This window comes from Artibeus jamaicensis, unplaced genomic scaffold, assembly GCF_021234435.1.
Source record: "Artibeus jamaicensis isolate MK-2021 breed Jamaican fruit bat unplaced genomic scaffold, CSHL_Jam_final contig_851, whole genome shotgun sequence".
In the NCBI taxonomy this organism is placed as follows: domain Eukaryota; kingdom Metazoa; phylum Chordata; class Mammalia; order Chiroptera; family Phyllostomidae; genus Artibeus; species Artibeus jamaicensis.
The window spans coordinates 3143751-3161351 of NW_026521986.1; the positions used below are offsets into that span (position 1 = coordinate 3143751).

The 17601-nt window shown below is 42.7% G+C and overlaps 1 protein-coding gene across 2 annotated transcripts; it reads right to left on the minus strand.

Annotated features, from left to right (window-relative positions):
* Window positions 1-651: 651 nt before the first annotated feature.
* Window positions 652-12897, minus strand: SIX4 (SIX homeobox 4). Of its 2 annotated transcripts, XM_037132402.2 has the most exons (4): window positions 12822-12897; window positions 11787-12613; window positions 8430-9115; window positions 652-4957 (listed from the first exon to the last, which is right to left on the minus strand). In XM_037132402.2, exons 1-4 carry the CDS (start codon window positions 12822-12824, stop codon window positions 4161-4163), a joined length of 2313 nt encoding a protein of 770 aa, XP_036988297.2. In that variant the 5' UTR covers window positions 12825-12897; the 3' UTR covers window positions 652-4160. The 2 variants fall into 2 exon arrangements, with proteins under 2 accessions (XP_036988297.2, XP_036988296.2); XM_037132401.2 differs by lacking the exon at window positions 12822-12897 and having other exon boundaries at window positions 11787-12711.
* Window positions 12898-17601: the final 4704 nt, after the last annotated feature.

A 17601-nucleotide genomic window follows, 5' to 3' on the forward strand; every position in this document is an offset into this window, starting at 1 on the left:
GCATAGTATCTGAAATTCACTTGATGGCTTTGTAATAGAATTGTGCAGTTTTACTTTACTACTGGTCTCGTCCTTTCAACGTGGGAGCTATACAAAATCATTTCAAGTGTGGGAGACGTAACTTTAAAATTAGGACCAGACTGTACCATGGCTGTCTTCTACACACTCAGTAATGCAGTTCTGTCCATGACTTTGTCAAACCACTGGTAGACCCAACTGTGGTAACAACCAGACTGGCTAATGGGAGAGCTTTAGAAGGTGGATTACACAGAGCTCTTTCAACTAGACTGGAAAGGAAAGATCTTTGGACATTTTGATTTAGTTTTATTAAACCTTCTAGAGTACCAGATTTAGGTTTTGGGATACCAAAATGAACACGACACATTTCTTTCCTTTAAGGAGGATGAATTGTCATCATTTAACTCTGTGTATGCAGTATGGTTAAGTGAATTGCATAATTTTGTACAGAGACCAACAAATTTTTCCAAAATGACTCCTTTTGTCCTTGTATTTGCCACCCAGTAAAATGCTTGTGTGGGTTTTCTTCCTTTTCCTTCTTTGCCTTTTCAGGGAAAAATAACTTTCCACACCTGGTATGTATAAATATAAAGTTTATTTAGCATAGTGTTTAGAAAAATAAGTTCACATCATTTCAGAAACAAACAAAACACTTAATTGTCCAGGCATAAACCCCTATTACAGTACAACATACATACTTTAGAGCTCTTTGGTTGGGTAATTAAGCACAGAAATGTTCTGGGACATGCTCTGTGTGCCATCACCTAACAGTGCAGTAAAGACTCTGTTACCCCATCCCGTGACATACATTCTGTATAGATCTTCTCTGTGTAAGGCACAGTAAAACCATATTGAGTATGTAACTGGTTGCTTCTAAACATACAGTACATGCAATTAAAGAATAAACTTTTTGGAGAACCCTGAAAACCAAATGAGTCACATGCTGTATACTTTTGATTAATAAAAGGTATGGTTGTAATATTAATGTGATGTATCAATTAGATACAAAACAAATGTTAGGCTCTGATTATCTTAAGTTCTTGGAAGACTTGAAACATCTTTTATAAAATGTAATTATCCCCCTTGCCCAGTTTTCCTGAATTGTTTATGTTTTTAGGATGAGATGATCTGTCAGAAACATTTGAAAGAATGAAGAACTTCTGGCTACTCAGGCACACTTGTCTAATGTAGCAGGGCAGGCTGCAATACACGCCCACAATCCAATGTTCAACATGCAAGATGTAAGGGCATATACAAGGAGATTTAAAGTCAGTGTGCAATTTAACTACAGATTTTTATCTATGGCTATAACGTCTACCTGCCTTTCATAATGCAAGAAAAGCACTGAAACGTGTACAATTCAGTTTTTCATTACTATAAATATACATGAGCTACAGAGAGCAGTACAATGTAGGTGCTCTTGCTTGACTGAGGAACAAATGCACCTTCTGTTTAAACAATAAACCGTCCTTTGCTAGATTTAACTAAGAGCTAAATGGCAAATTCTGGCTGATAGAGTGCATAGTTAGGTTCACACTGAAAATCCCAGCCAGCCACAGGCGTTAGAGTTCTTAAACAGAGTTATTTACCCCTATTCTGATTCCTCTGTGGGGGATCATTAGAGGGTAATTTGCAGCATCTTCAAGCATTGGTTTATGTAAAAGAGAAATTCTGCCACATGAACTCCAAGGGTTCTGAGTCTGGCCCTTGGTATTGCAAAGACATTGCAATTCTGTGCATGGAGATCATGGGTGTATCTTATTTCATTCACATATATATGGGCTACATATCAACTGGCCCACATTTTACTGAAAGAATAGGAAAGAACAGTAAGTTCTTTATAATGTGCATTGATTCTTACCTGGTATATTGTGTAGCTACCTGGAGTAATTGTAGGGGTATAATTACTGGAGTAATTGTAGGGGTATAATGTTGGGAGTATGAATGAGTTTCCTAGGTAAGTCTTAAGTTTTGTGCTATCTTTTCTTTTTCTTAAGGGAAAAAAGAGGAAGAACTGTGAATATAAGAGGTTTATTATATTTTTGGAAGACAGAAAATTTTTCCAGTTATATATATGTATATATAACATATATAACTTTTAAAACCTTCCAACCTCCCTTATTGAATGGGTATTTTTAAATAATTAACAAACTTCTGATATCTGCAGCAATCAAGTGGAAAACATCATTTTCATGTAAACCACACCATGTAATCAATCTCAGTAACATGATCAGCACACACCCAAAGAAAAAAACAAGCTATATAAGTAGTGGTGGAGTGGAGGAAACCTCTAAAACACTTGGCTTTGTAAAAGAACAAAATTAAAAACATGTAGTTTCAGCAGTTTAGGAATACCCGCCAATTCTATAAAAAATGGGATCTAAGTTCTTTATCAAAATGATAGAAGAATTCTTCATAGGGCTCTTCGTCCATGCCTGCAAGTTCCACTTGAAAATAAGGATAGAAGTGAAATCCTCTACTGCCCTTATTTCAACATCTCAGCACATGGAGATTTAAGGTGGACCCTGTGTTCTTAAAGAAAGGGTCCACCTTAAAGAAAGCAAGATGTGGTGACATCTTTAAGTTATCTCTGAAGAGATCATTTTCCCACTTTTCTTGCTTTTCAGAGACCAGCAACTTTACTCACTACATAAAGGTATTTGCATTCTTACAACTAGTGTTCAGAGTCCTGATAAAAACTATAACCACAGCTCATGACGTTATCAAACGAGCTTTACAGAAACCCCAAAAAACTGACTTTTAAAGAGAACGTGATATAGTGCAAACAACAGTCATGTGTCAGAGTATAACAACTGATTCAAAACATTTAGAACAAAGTTTCGACAGGATAGAACTTTGCTCAATAGAATCTACTACATATTTTTTCTTTACTTTAAAATGGTTGCTTTTGTAGCCTAGAGAATTGTTTCTATATGGTAATCTATAATTGTTATTCTCACTGTAATGAAAAGTGTTAACAATAATTAGCTGCTCATCCACCTGCATCACAAACATTATACATAATAAAAGTAAAACTTAAGTTCTTCAGATTTAAGCAATTCTGTGTGAAATTAACCCTGTTCGAATAGTAGAAAAGAGCCGTCAGTGCTTCTGTTGACACTTCTGTACCTTAGTAAGAATAATAAAAAGGCCACAAGGTAAAAAGGCACATAGAATACTATATAAAACATATTCAAATGAATCAGAGTGCTGCTAAAATAAAGAGCAAAGATATGAAAAAAAGTACCAAAATTCCAGTATTGGGAGCTGGACTTACTGTTTCAGTGTTATTAATATTGAGCTAAACAGACTCCTGATAAAAATTATCACTTTAAAAATCCTACAAAAAGTAAAACTCCGTTGGAAATAACTAGGTTCACTTCCTGTTAAAGAATAAAAATAAATTAAACGGTAAGAAAACATTTTTCTTTTCAGTTCGTAGTGTCTGAAGTATAAGAGAGACATATATAGCATAAATAAAATTCACTGTAATCACTCAAATCCTTGCTTATAGGACTAATATATTTACACTCATACTGAAATTTGTTTCATAGTTTTTAGTGGAGTTGCAAACTTTCTCAGCCACACAGAACTATCAGCAATCACATTTGGAAATGTGTAGAGAGAAACCAAGACTTTCACAAAAATGCTGAAAAACAGAAATGCATGTATTTAAAAATACAGCTTCAGAATAGTGTCCAGTACCATTTACGCTACTTAACCTTATCAATGCCCATGGAATAAAAGTAAACAAAAAGAACCGTATTGTTTCTAATGCTCTGCAATGATATTTAATTTTGTTAGGTGCATACATTTTTAATTTAAAAAACTATCAAGTTCCATTTGACCTCAGAATTATATTAAGTCAACCAAATGATACACTTTGACTTGACATATTCCATCTCATTCCTTTGTCTCCATCTGTTTAAGAGAGAACATATGTGAAGAAAAAGGCTGCAGTAACACAGTTCTGCTTCTGTATATTTCACTGTGATCTTCATGTAGATCAACCCAGTCTCTCGAATGCATTTATATGCAAAACTAGAGTTTCCCTTTAAATGGGAAAATGCTTTATGTCCTCAGGGCTTCGTGAAAAGATTTGCTCACTGATGTCAGAGGGAAAAAAAAAGGGGGGTGGGAGTTTATAAGTCTTGCATATCTTCATCCAACTGGACAGTCTGGAGCTTGGCAAGCTCTTTCTTGTCTGTTTCCAGGTCTTCACAGACTGTCTCAACCATGCCCTCTAGGACATACTTGGATTTGGAGTCCAGCATCATTAAGTTGCTTGTAGCTTTGTTCTCTGAATTTGTTAAGAAATTCTCTTTTATGTTGGTTACTGATTGTAGAACCAACCGATGTTCTCTGACAAAATCCTGGGGTACTGCTGGGGAGGGGTGACCTACCTGGTCTTCAGCTGTAGGAACTATTTCCCCAAGGGCAGCTTGGGTCATTGGGGCAGACAATAGATCTTGACTAGTAATAAGGGAGCAGTTCTGAAGAGTTGCATAGTTAGTGTTGCTGACAGATGTCACAGTAGATTTGCTTGCCACAGGTGTGGACATGGGCTGGCTATCAGCAATGTCGGGGTTTAGTTCAGTGGGATGTAGCAGGGTAGGCGGATTCAGCGGAAAACTGTGAGTTGGGGATACATTGACTAACGAGGAGGCTAGTGGATTAAGGCCACTCCCCGAGATACTTTCAGAAGACAGGTTTGCGTTTACTTGTGCATTCTGATTGACAGGCATCAACTGAGAAAATACCAGGCTCCTCTCCAAACCCTCCTGTTTAACAGATCCTATGGTCTGCCCTGAATTAGGAACAGTGTACACCACTGCACTGGGCCCAAGAGAACTTAAGAAAACCTTTCCTTGCTGGACTGTGGTAGACTCACTTGTAAATGTGCTCCCATCTGAAGTGCTTGAATTTACAGAAATATTACCTAAAAAAAAAAAAAGGTACACATTATCATTGATTAAAACTGATAATGACAGAAAAGAATTACTTTTCTACACACATGATTTTTCTCAGGTTCAGTAGAATCACCTGCATGTAAAACTACGAATTCCCAGGCTCCACTCCTAAGAATTGGGCTCTGTCCTGGAACAGGTGTGTTTTTAACTCCCTGAGGAATTCTGATGACCAAGTGGGAGTGAGAACTATTAGTTTAGAAACCAAGTGTGAAAAAAAATCTTTCCAAGTTCTAATTTTAGTCGAGTTTCTGGTTCATAAAAACTATTTGTTATTTTCCATATAGATCCCAATTTATCTTTCAATGAGTTGATGGTTACTGCTAGCGCTGGCAGTCAGAACTAGAAAACACAAATCAAAATAAAATGCCTTTGTTCAGGACAAGTTCAGTAACTCGCATAAAATATAAATGGAAATGCAGAAAATACTGCATAAAATGACTTACCCTGGGGCTTAAAGTGAACCATATAAACCTGTACAGACAAGTTGAAAATTTTTGACAAGCTAACCATAAAGTAATGTCAAGTTAACAAAACATCCAGTAGGTTTTGTTTTTCTTTCATGTGCCAGTTCTGAATTTTCAGTATAGTAGTGATAGGAAGAACTAATGATAATTAATAAAATGTGCTTTTAAAAATATAGATTAATATAAAGAACTAGAGCTAATAATTCTTTAAAAGGTTTGAATCTTTTGAGGCCCTCACTGGTATGGTCTGCAGAGACTAAGAGTAGAAAAAGAAATATAAGTAGAAAGCTGAGATGATGTTCAAATCAGGTAACTCAGACAATGTAGATGAATCAGATCCTCACCCCACTCCCACCATCAAATAAAACCCTCGTGTTTCTGAGTTTTTACATACTAGGCATAGTGAAATGATAGCAATTATCTTGCCAATGAAGGAAAGGTGGACTTGGGGGAGTTTTGTGACAACAGTTTCCAAGGAGTATTTACCCTGCTCTTGAATTAGATGTCCAGTGAGCTCCTAATCATTTTGAGAAAATAGCCCAAGAGTAAAGGGAATGCACCTAAAACATTTGTGTTCTTGAATTACTACAATAATTTGTGATTATATTGCCACCTACATTGATAATTAAGTGTCACAGGAATTTTTATGTCTTTTAAACATTTTTAAACACCCCAATGCAAAGGAATGTCTTTCAAATGAAAACATACATGCACAGTATATTTGAACTGGAAAAACAAAAAACAAAAAAAAAACCCCAAAAAACAACAACAAAAACACCACCTGAAAGTATCCATCATGGAAATACTGGTGTTAAGAAAAACATTTCTATGTTTGTTTGGGCTCTTCCCTAACACAAATGTTTGTTCTAGGCCAAATAAATGAAAAGAGTTTTTATTTGAAAACGTTTAACTTCAACTTAAGTATACTTTAAAATTCCTCTTGGCTACTTAACTATAGCAAAAAACATCTGAGATATATGTTTACTTTCTTGTTAGTGGTTGTAAAATTGTCAATGTATATGTGAATAAAAGTTATTTTTTGATAGAGCCATAAATAACAATAGATGTGACATTTTCCCCAACTGCCATTGAATATAAATAGTCTTTTTGAGTGTGTAGAAAATATAACATATGTAAGTGAAGAGAGAAAAGCAGATGTAACTTGTCATTTAAATATAACTGCAATTAAATTATAAATTGAATGATAAATTTAAAAATTAGTTAAATCCAATTGAAACATGATACAGATGCAAAGTATAACTTTGCAATGATGTCAAATAAGAAAAAAACCTTATTTTCTCAGATTATAAAGTGAGTAAAAGATGTAGGTATTCTGCTTCTCCATATAAATGCCAACTATATAGAAAGATATCTTTGTGGTCAAGGTATTTTTGAGAAAGGCTGAATCCCCAAATGCTTTGTTAAGAACTGCAATACAGAACTACTATAAAGAAACATTGCTTCCCGGACTCACATGGTTAAATTTAAGCCTTCAAGTCACCCAGACAGTGTAAGGATTGACAGCTCTGTCATTTGAGCTTAGCTTTTTAAACTGAAAATGCTGTTCATATTCACATTAAATGCCCCATTTTAAAAATTGGCCATTAGTTTGCAATAAGTTTCTACTGCAGCACTTTTTAAGATTACATATGAGAAGTATTTCTGCTTTTCTCTTCCCTCAATCTATATACCAGGCTTTTCGGTCAAATGTGTTCTCTAAAATGTTGCACACTGTTTAGAAATGTCCCAAAGAGAGAAAAGGAATTAGATCCTCATTAAATTATTGTAAAATTAAGCCTTTTGGCTTTCCCTCTGGTATTCATATCCTTGTCCCATGTTGGACAGTGACTTAGCTTAGTCCTTTCCATAACCTGGAACACAGAAAAAAAAAAAAACAACAGCACACTGTGGGACTGCTGTGTTTTCACCAGCATTTTACCTAAAGGAAAGCAAGTGTACAGAATGAAATTTACTCTCTAACATTTTTTTCCATTAATGCCTTAAATAAACTGAAGTAGATCACAGTTGTTAAAAAAAGTTGTGCATAAACTGATCTTTAAAAATAAAACCATTTTGTAGGAAGCTATCTTTAAGGCAAACAATGACTTATTCTGCATTGGTAAAAAGCAATCTGGACTTTCAGATTTCTCTGCAGAAGGCCAACATGCATTAACACCTTGCACTCCTAAATTCAAGGGGATATACAACTTCCCCTGCTAGTCTAACCGTTCTTGTTTCTATATAGAAAAAACTGACACAGAAACCATCCAGATTTAGTTAAAGTCAGTAAAGGACTCCCATATTGGGCTCTGGCTTCTCAAATTTTAGATCAGTGCTTTCTTTAGCAGACTGTCTTTAGTTAACGACACAAACCTATAAAATAAGGCTTTTCAGTTCCTTTCACTAATAAACCTGCACATTTAGGAGTCGAATACACATGCAGAGCAACAGACAACCAATCACACATTCTTCCGGTTTTCCTTTAGGTCTGTTAGTCTTAGTTAAAGGAGGAACATGAATCAAACACAGCTCATCTAATCTTGTTTTCCTAGAACACTTTTTGGTCAGATAAATAATGTGTAGGTACAGTGCACACATTCTTACCAATTGCTCCACTAATTTTGTGTTCTTAGCAATGTTATTAATTTTTAATCTTAAAACGTCAAGCAATGGGTTATTCTGTAAGCACCAATTAACTTATTGTATTTCTATAATCGTAGACCTGGCAACACTTGCTATGAATCGTATTTTTCCATTCAGTTGTTATGAAAATAAAAGCCCATCCCCATGATGCCAGAGAACCAAGCAGGCTGGATATTTCATGAGTGTTGTGAAGGAGAAACAAATAAAAGCAATTGCGTAGCTATGGCAGTCAACAGGGTACCTGAACATCAATCCATAGCTCTCACCAAATGCTTCATGTACAGCAGCTGGTGAAACATTACTGGTGCATTATAGTACCAAATGAGACTTTTACCTTGTGAAGCTGCCACTGAAACAGGAGGCAGCTGCAATGGAGAGAATCCAATGCTCCCATTAAGAAACTGGCTGTTTGTTCCGGAATTGGGGATCTGGACAATGCCATACTGATTAATTTGCACTGGTGTAGTAAAAGTCACGACAGAGCCTCCGTCCTGGGAAGCCACTGTTTGAATGCCTTCTTTTTTCACCTCAGTGCTGGGAATTAGTCCAGGAAAAGACACAGGAGCACCGGGACTGTAGGTGGTGGTGGCTGCTGAGTTAGCTGAAGAACTCTGGAGAACTTTGAATTCCTTCACATCCTGGGAGGTAGAGCCCAGTATGTCAGTCATGGATATACCATTGCTCACAATGTTTGATGCCATTTTGGGTGGGTTCAATGACACTGTCTGTGTATTTCCCACATTTAATCCATTAAGGATAACTCCGTTCGGTCCCTGAATGAAAGAATTACCATTAAGGAAGACAGGTGAAGTACTTGCAGGTACCAAGCTTCCATTCAACAGAACTCCAGAAGGGCTGAGTATCTTAGCATTTCCAATTTGTTGCATATATACTGGCTCCATGTGACTGGAAAGACTGAGGTTGGTGACACCTTCAGATGAACTGGAGAGTGGATGAGGAGACAAATCCTCATGACCCTTGCTGGATTCATCTTCAGTGCTGGGATTACCATCTGACTCACTGTATTGAGAGGGAAATCAAGACATTAAGGTTACAGGGCTGACATTCTACATTGTGCCATTTGTTTGTAAAAGAAGCTTCTAACCCCACTGAAGGCAGCATTTGAGGAAAAGCACAGCAGGAAATCTTTTAGTCCTGTTTAAGCTATAAGGCCTTTCAGGAGATTCTAACCAGACAATCTGGGAAGATGTAAATTTAACGAATAGGATTTATGGAATTGTTTCTATAGCATTGATGTTATTTTTTCCTGTTAAATGTGCCACTATCTATAAACACTATAGGAAAAAAAAAACCTTATTCAATAAGGTCAGTCTTTCCTGTTTGGGTACTCCTTCCCCTTCCTTCAAACCAATTCAGATTAGTGTAATTTTGAAGGTAAATCAAACCGCCAAAGGAGCAGGAGGGAGAAAGTGTTCTGTTTTGTTTGCCAGTTAGTTAACAAGTGATTATTTTCTCACCTGCTCCCAAACTTCTACTCCACCAGACTGACAACTCTTTCACTGAACAAAGTGGCTGGCCTTTAGGAAAGGCACTTTCAACCCAAGAACTGTTATGTGCAGCTTCCCTTGAATTCTAAGGAAGCTACAGGGGCTTTTTTAGCATAGGCCATCCAGTGCCCTGGTGAGGTGGGAGGGGAAGGGTGGATCACTCAGCTGCCCAGTAACTATCAGACCCCTCCCCTGCACCCTCGGTCCCTCTGTTCCAGACAGGGCTATGTGTGTTCCTCAGCCTCTCAATTTCGGAGGAACAACAATCCGGGGAAGGAAAGTGGTGGGGTTTCCCATTTGGTCTTAAGGTGGGCGGGGGAGAAATGGTGAGTAGGACATTGGCAGTTTGGAAACACGGCAGGACTTGGCCTAGCAGTAGATCCAACATCCCGGCAGTGCCCAGCGGTCGGTTTGCATTCAAGCCGAGGGGAGGGGATTACCCGGGCTTTGGGCTGCGGGGCTAAGAGCGCAGAAATCGCTTTGATTTACGAGCTGAGGCTGAGCCGCCGCCGCCGTCTGCGAGGGTGACTCACCGGGGGTGCTGGTGGGAGGTAGATCCGGAGAGGGGCCTACATCAGGCAACAGGGGCGGGGGTGGGGTCGAGGGGGCGGGAGTGTAGGGTTTGGGGGGTGGGCGAAGCAGGTAGAATATGGTGGAGACCCGGGGAACGCGCCCTGCTGGGGAGCAGAGGCTGCAGGGCAATCGGCCTGCGCCCCCGGCCCGCTCCCCACCCTCTGCCCTCAGTCGCCCGGATTCTGTCAGGGCTCAGAGCGACGGGATCCGCCGCCTGAAACGGGCGCAGGGGGCAGATGGGGTGGCGTTACCAACACGCCTTCTCTGAGTCTCTTGCAGGCCTGCGGAAGGGTGCACTCAAGTCGCAGTGCGCGTTTTGTTTTGGTTACCGCGAGGCCGGACCCGGTCCAGCGCCTGCCTCCCTGTCTGGGGTTAGAAACATCGGAGCCGTCGGGCCCCATCGCAGGGGCAGGGGCAGGGGCAGGGGCGGGCAGCTACGGGTTCTGGAATGCGCCGGGTGATCACCTCGGCCCGGCGGGGTACGCTCCCGGATTCCTTCCCTGAGCAGAACCTTAGAGAAGCATTCAGATTATTTCTCTCCTATTCCCGTAGGGCTGGAGACACCATGTCTAGGCGACCTTCTCCTTACTTTCCCTTCGCTGCCTAACTCAGGAGGACGTACAAAAGAGATGGGAAACCCAATTATATTCTACCGATTGTGGAAAAAATACCTGCCAGTCAAAAAGTTCAAACCCGCCAGGGTGGGCGCTCTGGAGGTGCGCAGTTGATAACACCCCCACTCCTCCCTGATGTCCTCCTAAAGCCAGCCCGCGCTTGCCCCCAACCACCGTACGAGGAGGGAGCCACGCCGGGTTCCGGGGGTCCAGAAAGCAGCCCTCCAGTCCTCCTGCCCCACAACGCCGGCGGCACTGAAATCCGATCCGAAGGAGTTCAGAATCAGGTTTCAAAACACCGCAGAGCCGAGCTGCACCAACACCCCACGTTGCCGCAGCCACGAAGGGAGCCACGGCGGGCACAGTGAATGATTAACTCTGTCATATAAAACCTCGACGACCCAGACCCCCTTCTGCGCCTCCAGCCCCTACCAACACTCTTTTCCCTCTAGAGCCGCCAAGCGACCTCCTGCGTAGACTTGTGCAAGGTGGGGGCGCGGCGGCACCCTGGGGGTCGGGGACACGCGGGCGCGGGGCCGGAGGGTACTACTCCGCGGAGGTGCGGACCCCGCCGGCGCTGGCAACCTCCACGGGCTTCCAGCGTCAGCGAGAGCGGCCTTTCCCGCGCCTACACACGCTTCTTCGACCTCCCCCCAGCCACACCGAACAGGGAAGAGAGTGGCAACTTCAAAGCCAGCGGGATGGGGGTGGGAAACAGGGCAGCAGTGACCAGCCGAAGTGGGGGCGGGGACTGAGACCTGGGCGGTCGACGAGAAACTTCTTGGGGGGGGAGGGTAAGAAGAGAGGTTCCCCGCCCTTAGCCACCGCTGCCCCCCCTTCCCGGGTCGGGGAGAGAGGTGGGGGCGGGGAGAGGTGGGCAGCCGGACCAGGCTGGTGGGGAAGGTAAGCGCCATGTTTGCGAGCGCCAGGAGGAAAAGAAAGCTGGGAAGGGGGTGGGGGAGAGGAAGGGGGAGAAGAAGGAAAGTTGGCGCTCACCTTTTGGACTGGGTCTCAGAGGGGTTCCGATCGCGCTGCCGCCGGTTCTTGAACCAGTTGCTGACTTGGGTGAGGGAGAGGCCGGTGATCTTGGCCAGGTGCCGCTTCTCAGCAGGCGAGGGGTAGCGATTCTGTTTGTAGAGCTCCTTGAGCGCGTTGCGCGACTTCTCCTTGAAACAATACACCGTCTCCTCGCCGTCCCAGATGGTGCGGGGCAGGGGGAATTTCCTGCGGAGCCGGTACTTGTCCACGGCGCCCAGCGGCCGGCCGCGGGCTCGCTCGGCCTCGGTGTAGCGCGCCTTGTACCAGAGCTGCTGCAGCAGCGGGTGGTTGGCCGACTCGAAGCTGTGGCTCTCGAGGATGCTGTAGAGCTCGGGGTAGATGCCCTGGTGGAAGGCCACCAGCGCCCGCGCCTTCAGCAAGCTCTCGTTGCCACGTAGCAGGTCGCTCTGGGGCAGGGACCACAGGAACCGGGCCAGGCGGTCCAGGTTGCCCCCCTGCTGCAGCGCCTCGCACACGCAGGCGACATGGTCGGGCGAGAAGGCCAGTGTGGTCTGCGCGGCGGCGGCAGCTGCGGCGTGGTGGTGCCTGCCCAGAAGTTCCGAGTGTAGTTGTACCTGATCCGCTGCCGCTCCGGCCGCCGCCGCCACTGCCCCTTCCTCTCCGCTCACCCTGGCGGCCGCGTCCCCCGGCTCCAGGGGAAAAGGGGCTGGAGCCGGGGGGCTCAGCCCAGCCGCCGCGCCCCCCGCCACTTCTCGAGGCGCCTCCTGCCCTTCCGAGGCGCTTTCCATCCCATTCTCCTGCTTGATGTCCGCCGCACTTGCGATCTGCCCGGTGGGGGAGGAAGAGGACATTTTTTGTTGTTTATTTTCCTCCCTCCCTCACTCCCTCGCACTCTTTTCCTCTTTCTTTCCCCCTCTCTTACTCCTCCTTCTTCGTCTCCCTCCCCCCTCCCCCCCTCCGGAAAGCCCACTCCCTCCCTCCCGGTTTCGGCTGGATCTGGCCGATCAGGTTTCCCCCCGGCCACGCAGTCACCATTAAGATAGCTGCTAGAGCAAAGTAGTGTAAAAGGATAGCTGCTTTCTGCCGTTCCCCCAACGTGACTCCTCGGGCTGCTGCATACTATATGGCACTGGCGGCCGGGCCGGCCGGGCCGCGCCACCCCATTGGCTATTTCACATTCAGAGGAAGGAGGAGACACCGTTTCTATCCCTGTCAATCACCCGCCTCCCACTCCACCCCTTGCCTTTCCCTCTCCCCCCTGACCCCCAGGGCACCTATACCTGAAGGAGAACACCGACATTCTTTTCAGGCCGTGTTCCTGGGCGGGAAATTACCTAATGTGGCCTGAAAACTGGACAAGAGACTCTTTCAAAGACAGTCTCTGCGACTCCATAGGGAATATTAATTGTGTGACCTAAAGGTCCGAATGTGAAACTCTCAACAAAGAGACCCCCGCCCCCCCCCAGCATTCAGAGGACAGAATTTCAAAGAGGACGACTCAGAAGTTTCCCTATCTCCCTACTCCCCTTTTCCACCCCCCCATGACTTCTTTATTAAGGGTATTTAAAAGGATCAATAATAGAATGGGACTTGGGAATGTTCTAAGGGGGAAGCATTTACAGTAAATTAAAATTCCAAAGAGGAAAAAATGCTTGGAACCTTAAAAGAAGGGGTATAAATAGCCCAATGACAATACAAAAACAAAAAGCCTTCAAAAAATGTGTTTCATCTTAAGTCACATGAAGGGCTGGCAATCCAGTTGAGTTGAACCTAAGCATATAGACTATTTAACCACGTTTATCTTGAATGAGTAGGGTGGAAGAGATCCAAGCTTTAGATTTAGATAACAGTCTGTAAATGTAAGTCTTCTGTGTGACCATTTTTTAAAAATGCAAGTGTATGAGTAATTCTTTGGAGATGATATTCCTGGTAGAAACACCATGTCCATGTGCAGGTGTCTTGGAGGAGATCAATGCAGGATCAGCAGCTCTTTCCACAGCACAGACAGATGGAAGACTGCCTGCCCTCTGGTTTGAGGTGAAGTGCCTGGGGTGGAGACTGCTGCTGTTTGCAGTTATGCCTCTTTCCTTCATGGTTTTAATAAAAGATCTCAGGTCAGAAAAGGATGAACGCATCTCTGCTTCACTGATTATTGTGAGCCAGTTGAGTCCACTTGCTGGTGCTTTTTCTCAAAATCCAGCATATTAATGACATCATCCTAACCTTTACTTCGGGGTGGCCTGTGTTGTTTCTGCTTCCCAGTTACCCATAACTGCCTACTTCAGCATACTAAAAAGCAGCTGCTTAGGTCACCTGCTATTATGATGAACTTGGTAAGTTTCCTTTTTCATGGACAGGCTGCTTTTTATTGCTGGTCAACCAAGATGCCATTTGATTTTGTACTTAATTTACTTTCGTACAACCCCAAAGAAGCTAGCACTGACTTCTCTGGTGGATTAAAATATGATAATCATGGAAAAGACCATGTGTTTCTATCCCATTGGAAATACCCAGTTAGATATTGAGCTTCGGGACAATTCCTGAGTTTCATATGTTCTTTGAATTTTTAAACATCTACTTTTTATTTTAGAATAATTTTGACTTAAAAAATGGTTGCAAAAGGAGTATAGAGAATTCCCATATATTTTCTACCCAATTTCCCCAATTGTTAGCATCTTACATTGCAATGATACATTTATCCAAACAAATTTTGATGCAATACTGTTAACTAAACTGTAGACTTTATTTGGATTCACCAGTTTTTCCACTAATGTCTGTCTTCTGTTCCAAGATCTGGTCCAGGATACCACATTGCATTTAGTGCCTTAAGTTTTAAAAGCATATTTATCAAAGGGAAGAAGACAGGAGGTAGTGTGGTTTAGTGGAAAGGATGTGGACTTGGGATCAGCGAGCTAGACTTTGGTTTAATCCTAGCACTGCCATTTATTAGCTATTTAACTATAAAAAGTGGAGAGGGTTGTTGTGAGGATTAAACAACATAAGAAGTGCCAAAAAGCACCTGAGGCATCATTAATTTTTGTTACATGTTTGTTATCTTCCTCCTGATCGTACAAAGTAAGAATCTTTTCAGTTGATATATACCTAAGGAAAATTCATTTGTCTATATTTTAGGGCTATCCAAGTTCAGATCATACAGTCTTCTTTGGGTGTATTATCTATCAAATATAGAGCATTGATTTGAAAAACTACATATTGGGTTTCCCCACATGTCTTTTGTATAGTGCCTCCAGAGCACCAAGTTCAACAGATTATGTAGAAGCAACAGTGACCTTTTGTTGCTGTCTGTAGCCTGAGCTAGATTGGTATTCTATAGCTCCAGGAGAAGATTCCTCTAGGACCAGAATGAAATCCAACACCAGGTTCTGGATTCCTTTAGCGGGCTGAGCCTTGGAGCTCATTCTGGCAGCAGTTCAAAGTGGCCTGGAAGTCTGACTCAAACGTGGTCAGCTACGATGGAACACCAGAGTGGAGGAAGTGTAGATCTAACCTTAGAGCACTGGTTTTGCCAAGTTATTTGTCAAACTGGTTAATACTTGCTTCTCCTTCTTATGTCTGCCATTCTGTGAACATCGAGTCTGCTGTGCTGACAGGCAGTCTAAAGCTGTGCTGTAATTTGGGAAAACAGAGTCGAGGCTGAGATTGTGTGAGAGTCACAACCAAGCTGTTTGTTTCTGTATCTTTTCCTTCCTGGCCCAAAATAGGAGGAGAGTATATGAGAATGTTTTGCCATTTTAGTGTCCTGAAGAAAATTTGGTCCAGCATAAAACGTTACACTTGCTTGAATATATTTAATGGTGTCGCCACCAAGAATGGTGATTTCTTTCTCAAAGCTGACTTTTCCTGTCTGAAAGATAAAGGGGAGGCCATGTCACTGTTTCTTGGTAGGCTCTTTCCATTTCAGAAAGTTTATAGTAGTATGAGTATTATTAGCAGTATTATAGCAGTACTGGTACTGGTAATGGTACTGGCAACATTAAGAAAGGCTCTAAAGTTATCTTCCCTGTAGAGGAGGTGTTCCATTATTATATAGTGACCAACGGTTGATGATAGGTAGTCAACATTTCTGAAGGATCATTCATTTTCCAAATATTTATGAATATTTGGAGTATTTATGAATATTGAATCCTCATGAAGTACAAGGTATTACATCAGGTACTGAAGGATAAAAAGATGAGTAGATTGGGGTCTCTGCTTCTAATGAGTATAAAAGCTACTGGGAGAGAGAAGACATTTGTAACTAAATACTTTACAGGGGATGGGAGTAGCGAGGGTAAAGAGACTAATTTTGAGAGGAGGAGGGCAGTGAGGAGTGGATTTTTAGCTGGGCCTTTAAGGACAGAATTTTTGAGAGAACAAGGATAGAGCTCACTAGAGGCAGAGAGAACAAAGTGAATAAAACATAGAGCCATGAAGTTATGTGGTATATTTCTAAAATACAGAGTAATTCATTATGTCTGGAGTTTGGGTTTTATGTAAGTGTGCTGGGAGATGAACTGAAAAGGCATATCCCTTAAAGGGACAAATTCTGCAGGACTTTGAGTGAAATGCTCAGTTTGCTCTGGGGTAGTGGACAGAGTAGTCCTTCTCCAGTGGCTGTGTCTGTGTAATATCATGGCCATGGTTGATAGGTCCAGGGATGGTCACTTGCCCCATAGTGAAACAATGAGAGTACTTATCTGAGGTTTTAAAAATTTGCATGAGGAGAAGAGTTAAGAGTGGTAGAGGGAGCCTTGGATGTAATACTTGGGAGTTCTCAGAGACTGAACTACCTGCCTTTGGGGATGCTGATGAACAGTAGGTTATAGAGAGGGTGACTTAGTGAGTTGTATGGGTAACAGTGGAAGGAAAAGATCCTGGCAGGGATGGAATGAGTGTCAGGTTCTAGTGCTTTCCCAGGGATAGCAGCATTCTTGCCTTTTTGGGGTGATATGAATTTCTCCTAGAGGCCAGAAACCCTACTTGAACTGGCCTAGGACAAAAGATGAATTTATTGGATGCCAATTAGTATGAAGAACAGGAATGAAGCTGGTTAGACTTCAGGACTGGTTGTCCCATTTCATTTGTCCCTGCCTTTCTCAAGTTAGTTTTAGTCTTTCAAAGGGCTTTCTCCAGAAGGATTGGAACCATGGCTCTCTGTAGTTGCCAGCTCACATTTTCCAAATTCATTAAAGAGGTGGTGATGCTTTTCCCTTACTGCCAATGTGAAAAATTCTAGGGAAGATTTTTGATTGGCCCAGCAAGGGTTGTATGTCAACCCTTTTGCCAGAGGGCCAGGATTGTATTGGCAGGCCCACTGAAAAATCAGTGGCCTGTGGGAGAAGATTTCTTTTCCAAAAGATGCTGGTGGAGGGAAGGATGATATTTAAATATGCCATTCAAATGAGAAAAGTCCAGCAAGGGTCCAGAGCCCTGGGCATGGAAAGGAGGGTCTGCATTTGAGAAACACTGTCCCAGCAAGGTAGAATCTGCTCTGAACTGAGCGAGGAATACTAGAGGATGAGCAGGTTTGGGAAGAATGGTCTATTGTTGGGATGCATCTGTCTTCAGAAATGTAGGAAGCTTGATAGTTTGGTGGTTTTAACTTAGGCTGATGTGGTGTTTGAATTGAAGCCTGATGCTGTCATTGCTTTCCCTCTCAAAGTTTTCTGCCTGTTCTAAGTTGGTGAACCCCACCAGTAATAATGGTGTACATTTCAGAGTTACTGTTATGTACATGACATTGTGCTAAGGCCTTTGTATATGTACGTATCATGAAATTTAATCATCATAGCAATCTTATGCAGTGTATTAA

What these genes read in the sequence shown, in the direction of transcription:
- SIX4 (XM_037132401.2), bottom strand. Translation starts at nt 12,640, where the DNA reads ATGTCCTCTTCCTCCCCCACCGGGCAGATCGCAAGTGCGGCGGACATC. An exon ending in TCTGAGACCCAGTCCAAAAG is followed by an intron (nt 9,116 to 11,786) that starts GTGAGCGCCAAC and finishes CTCTCAATACAG; the next exon opens with TGAGTCAGATGGTAATCCCA. An exon ending in TTCAGTGGCAGCTTCACAAG is followed by an intron (nt 4,958 to 8,429) that starts GTAAAAGTCTCA and finishes TTTTTTTTTTAG; the next exon opens with GTAATATTTCTGTAAATTCA.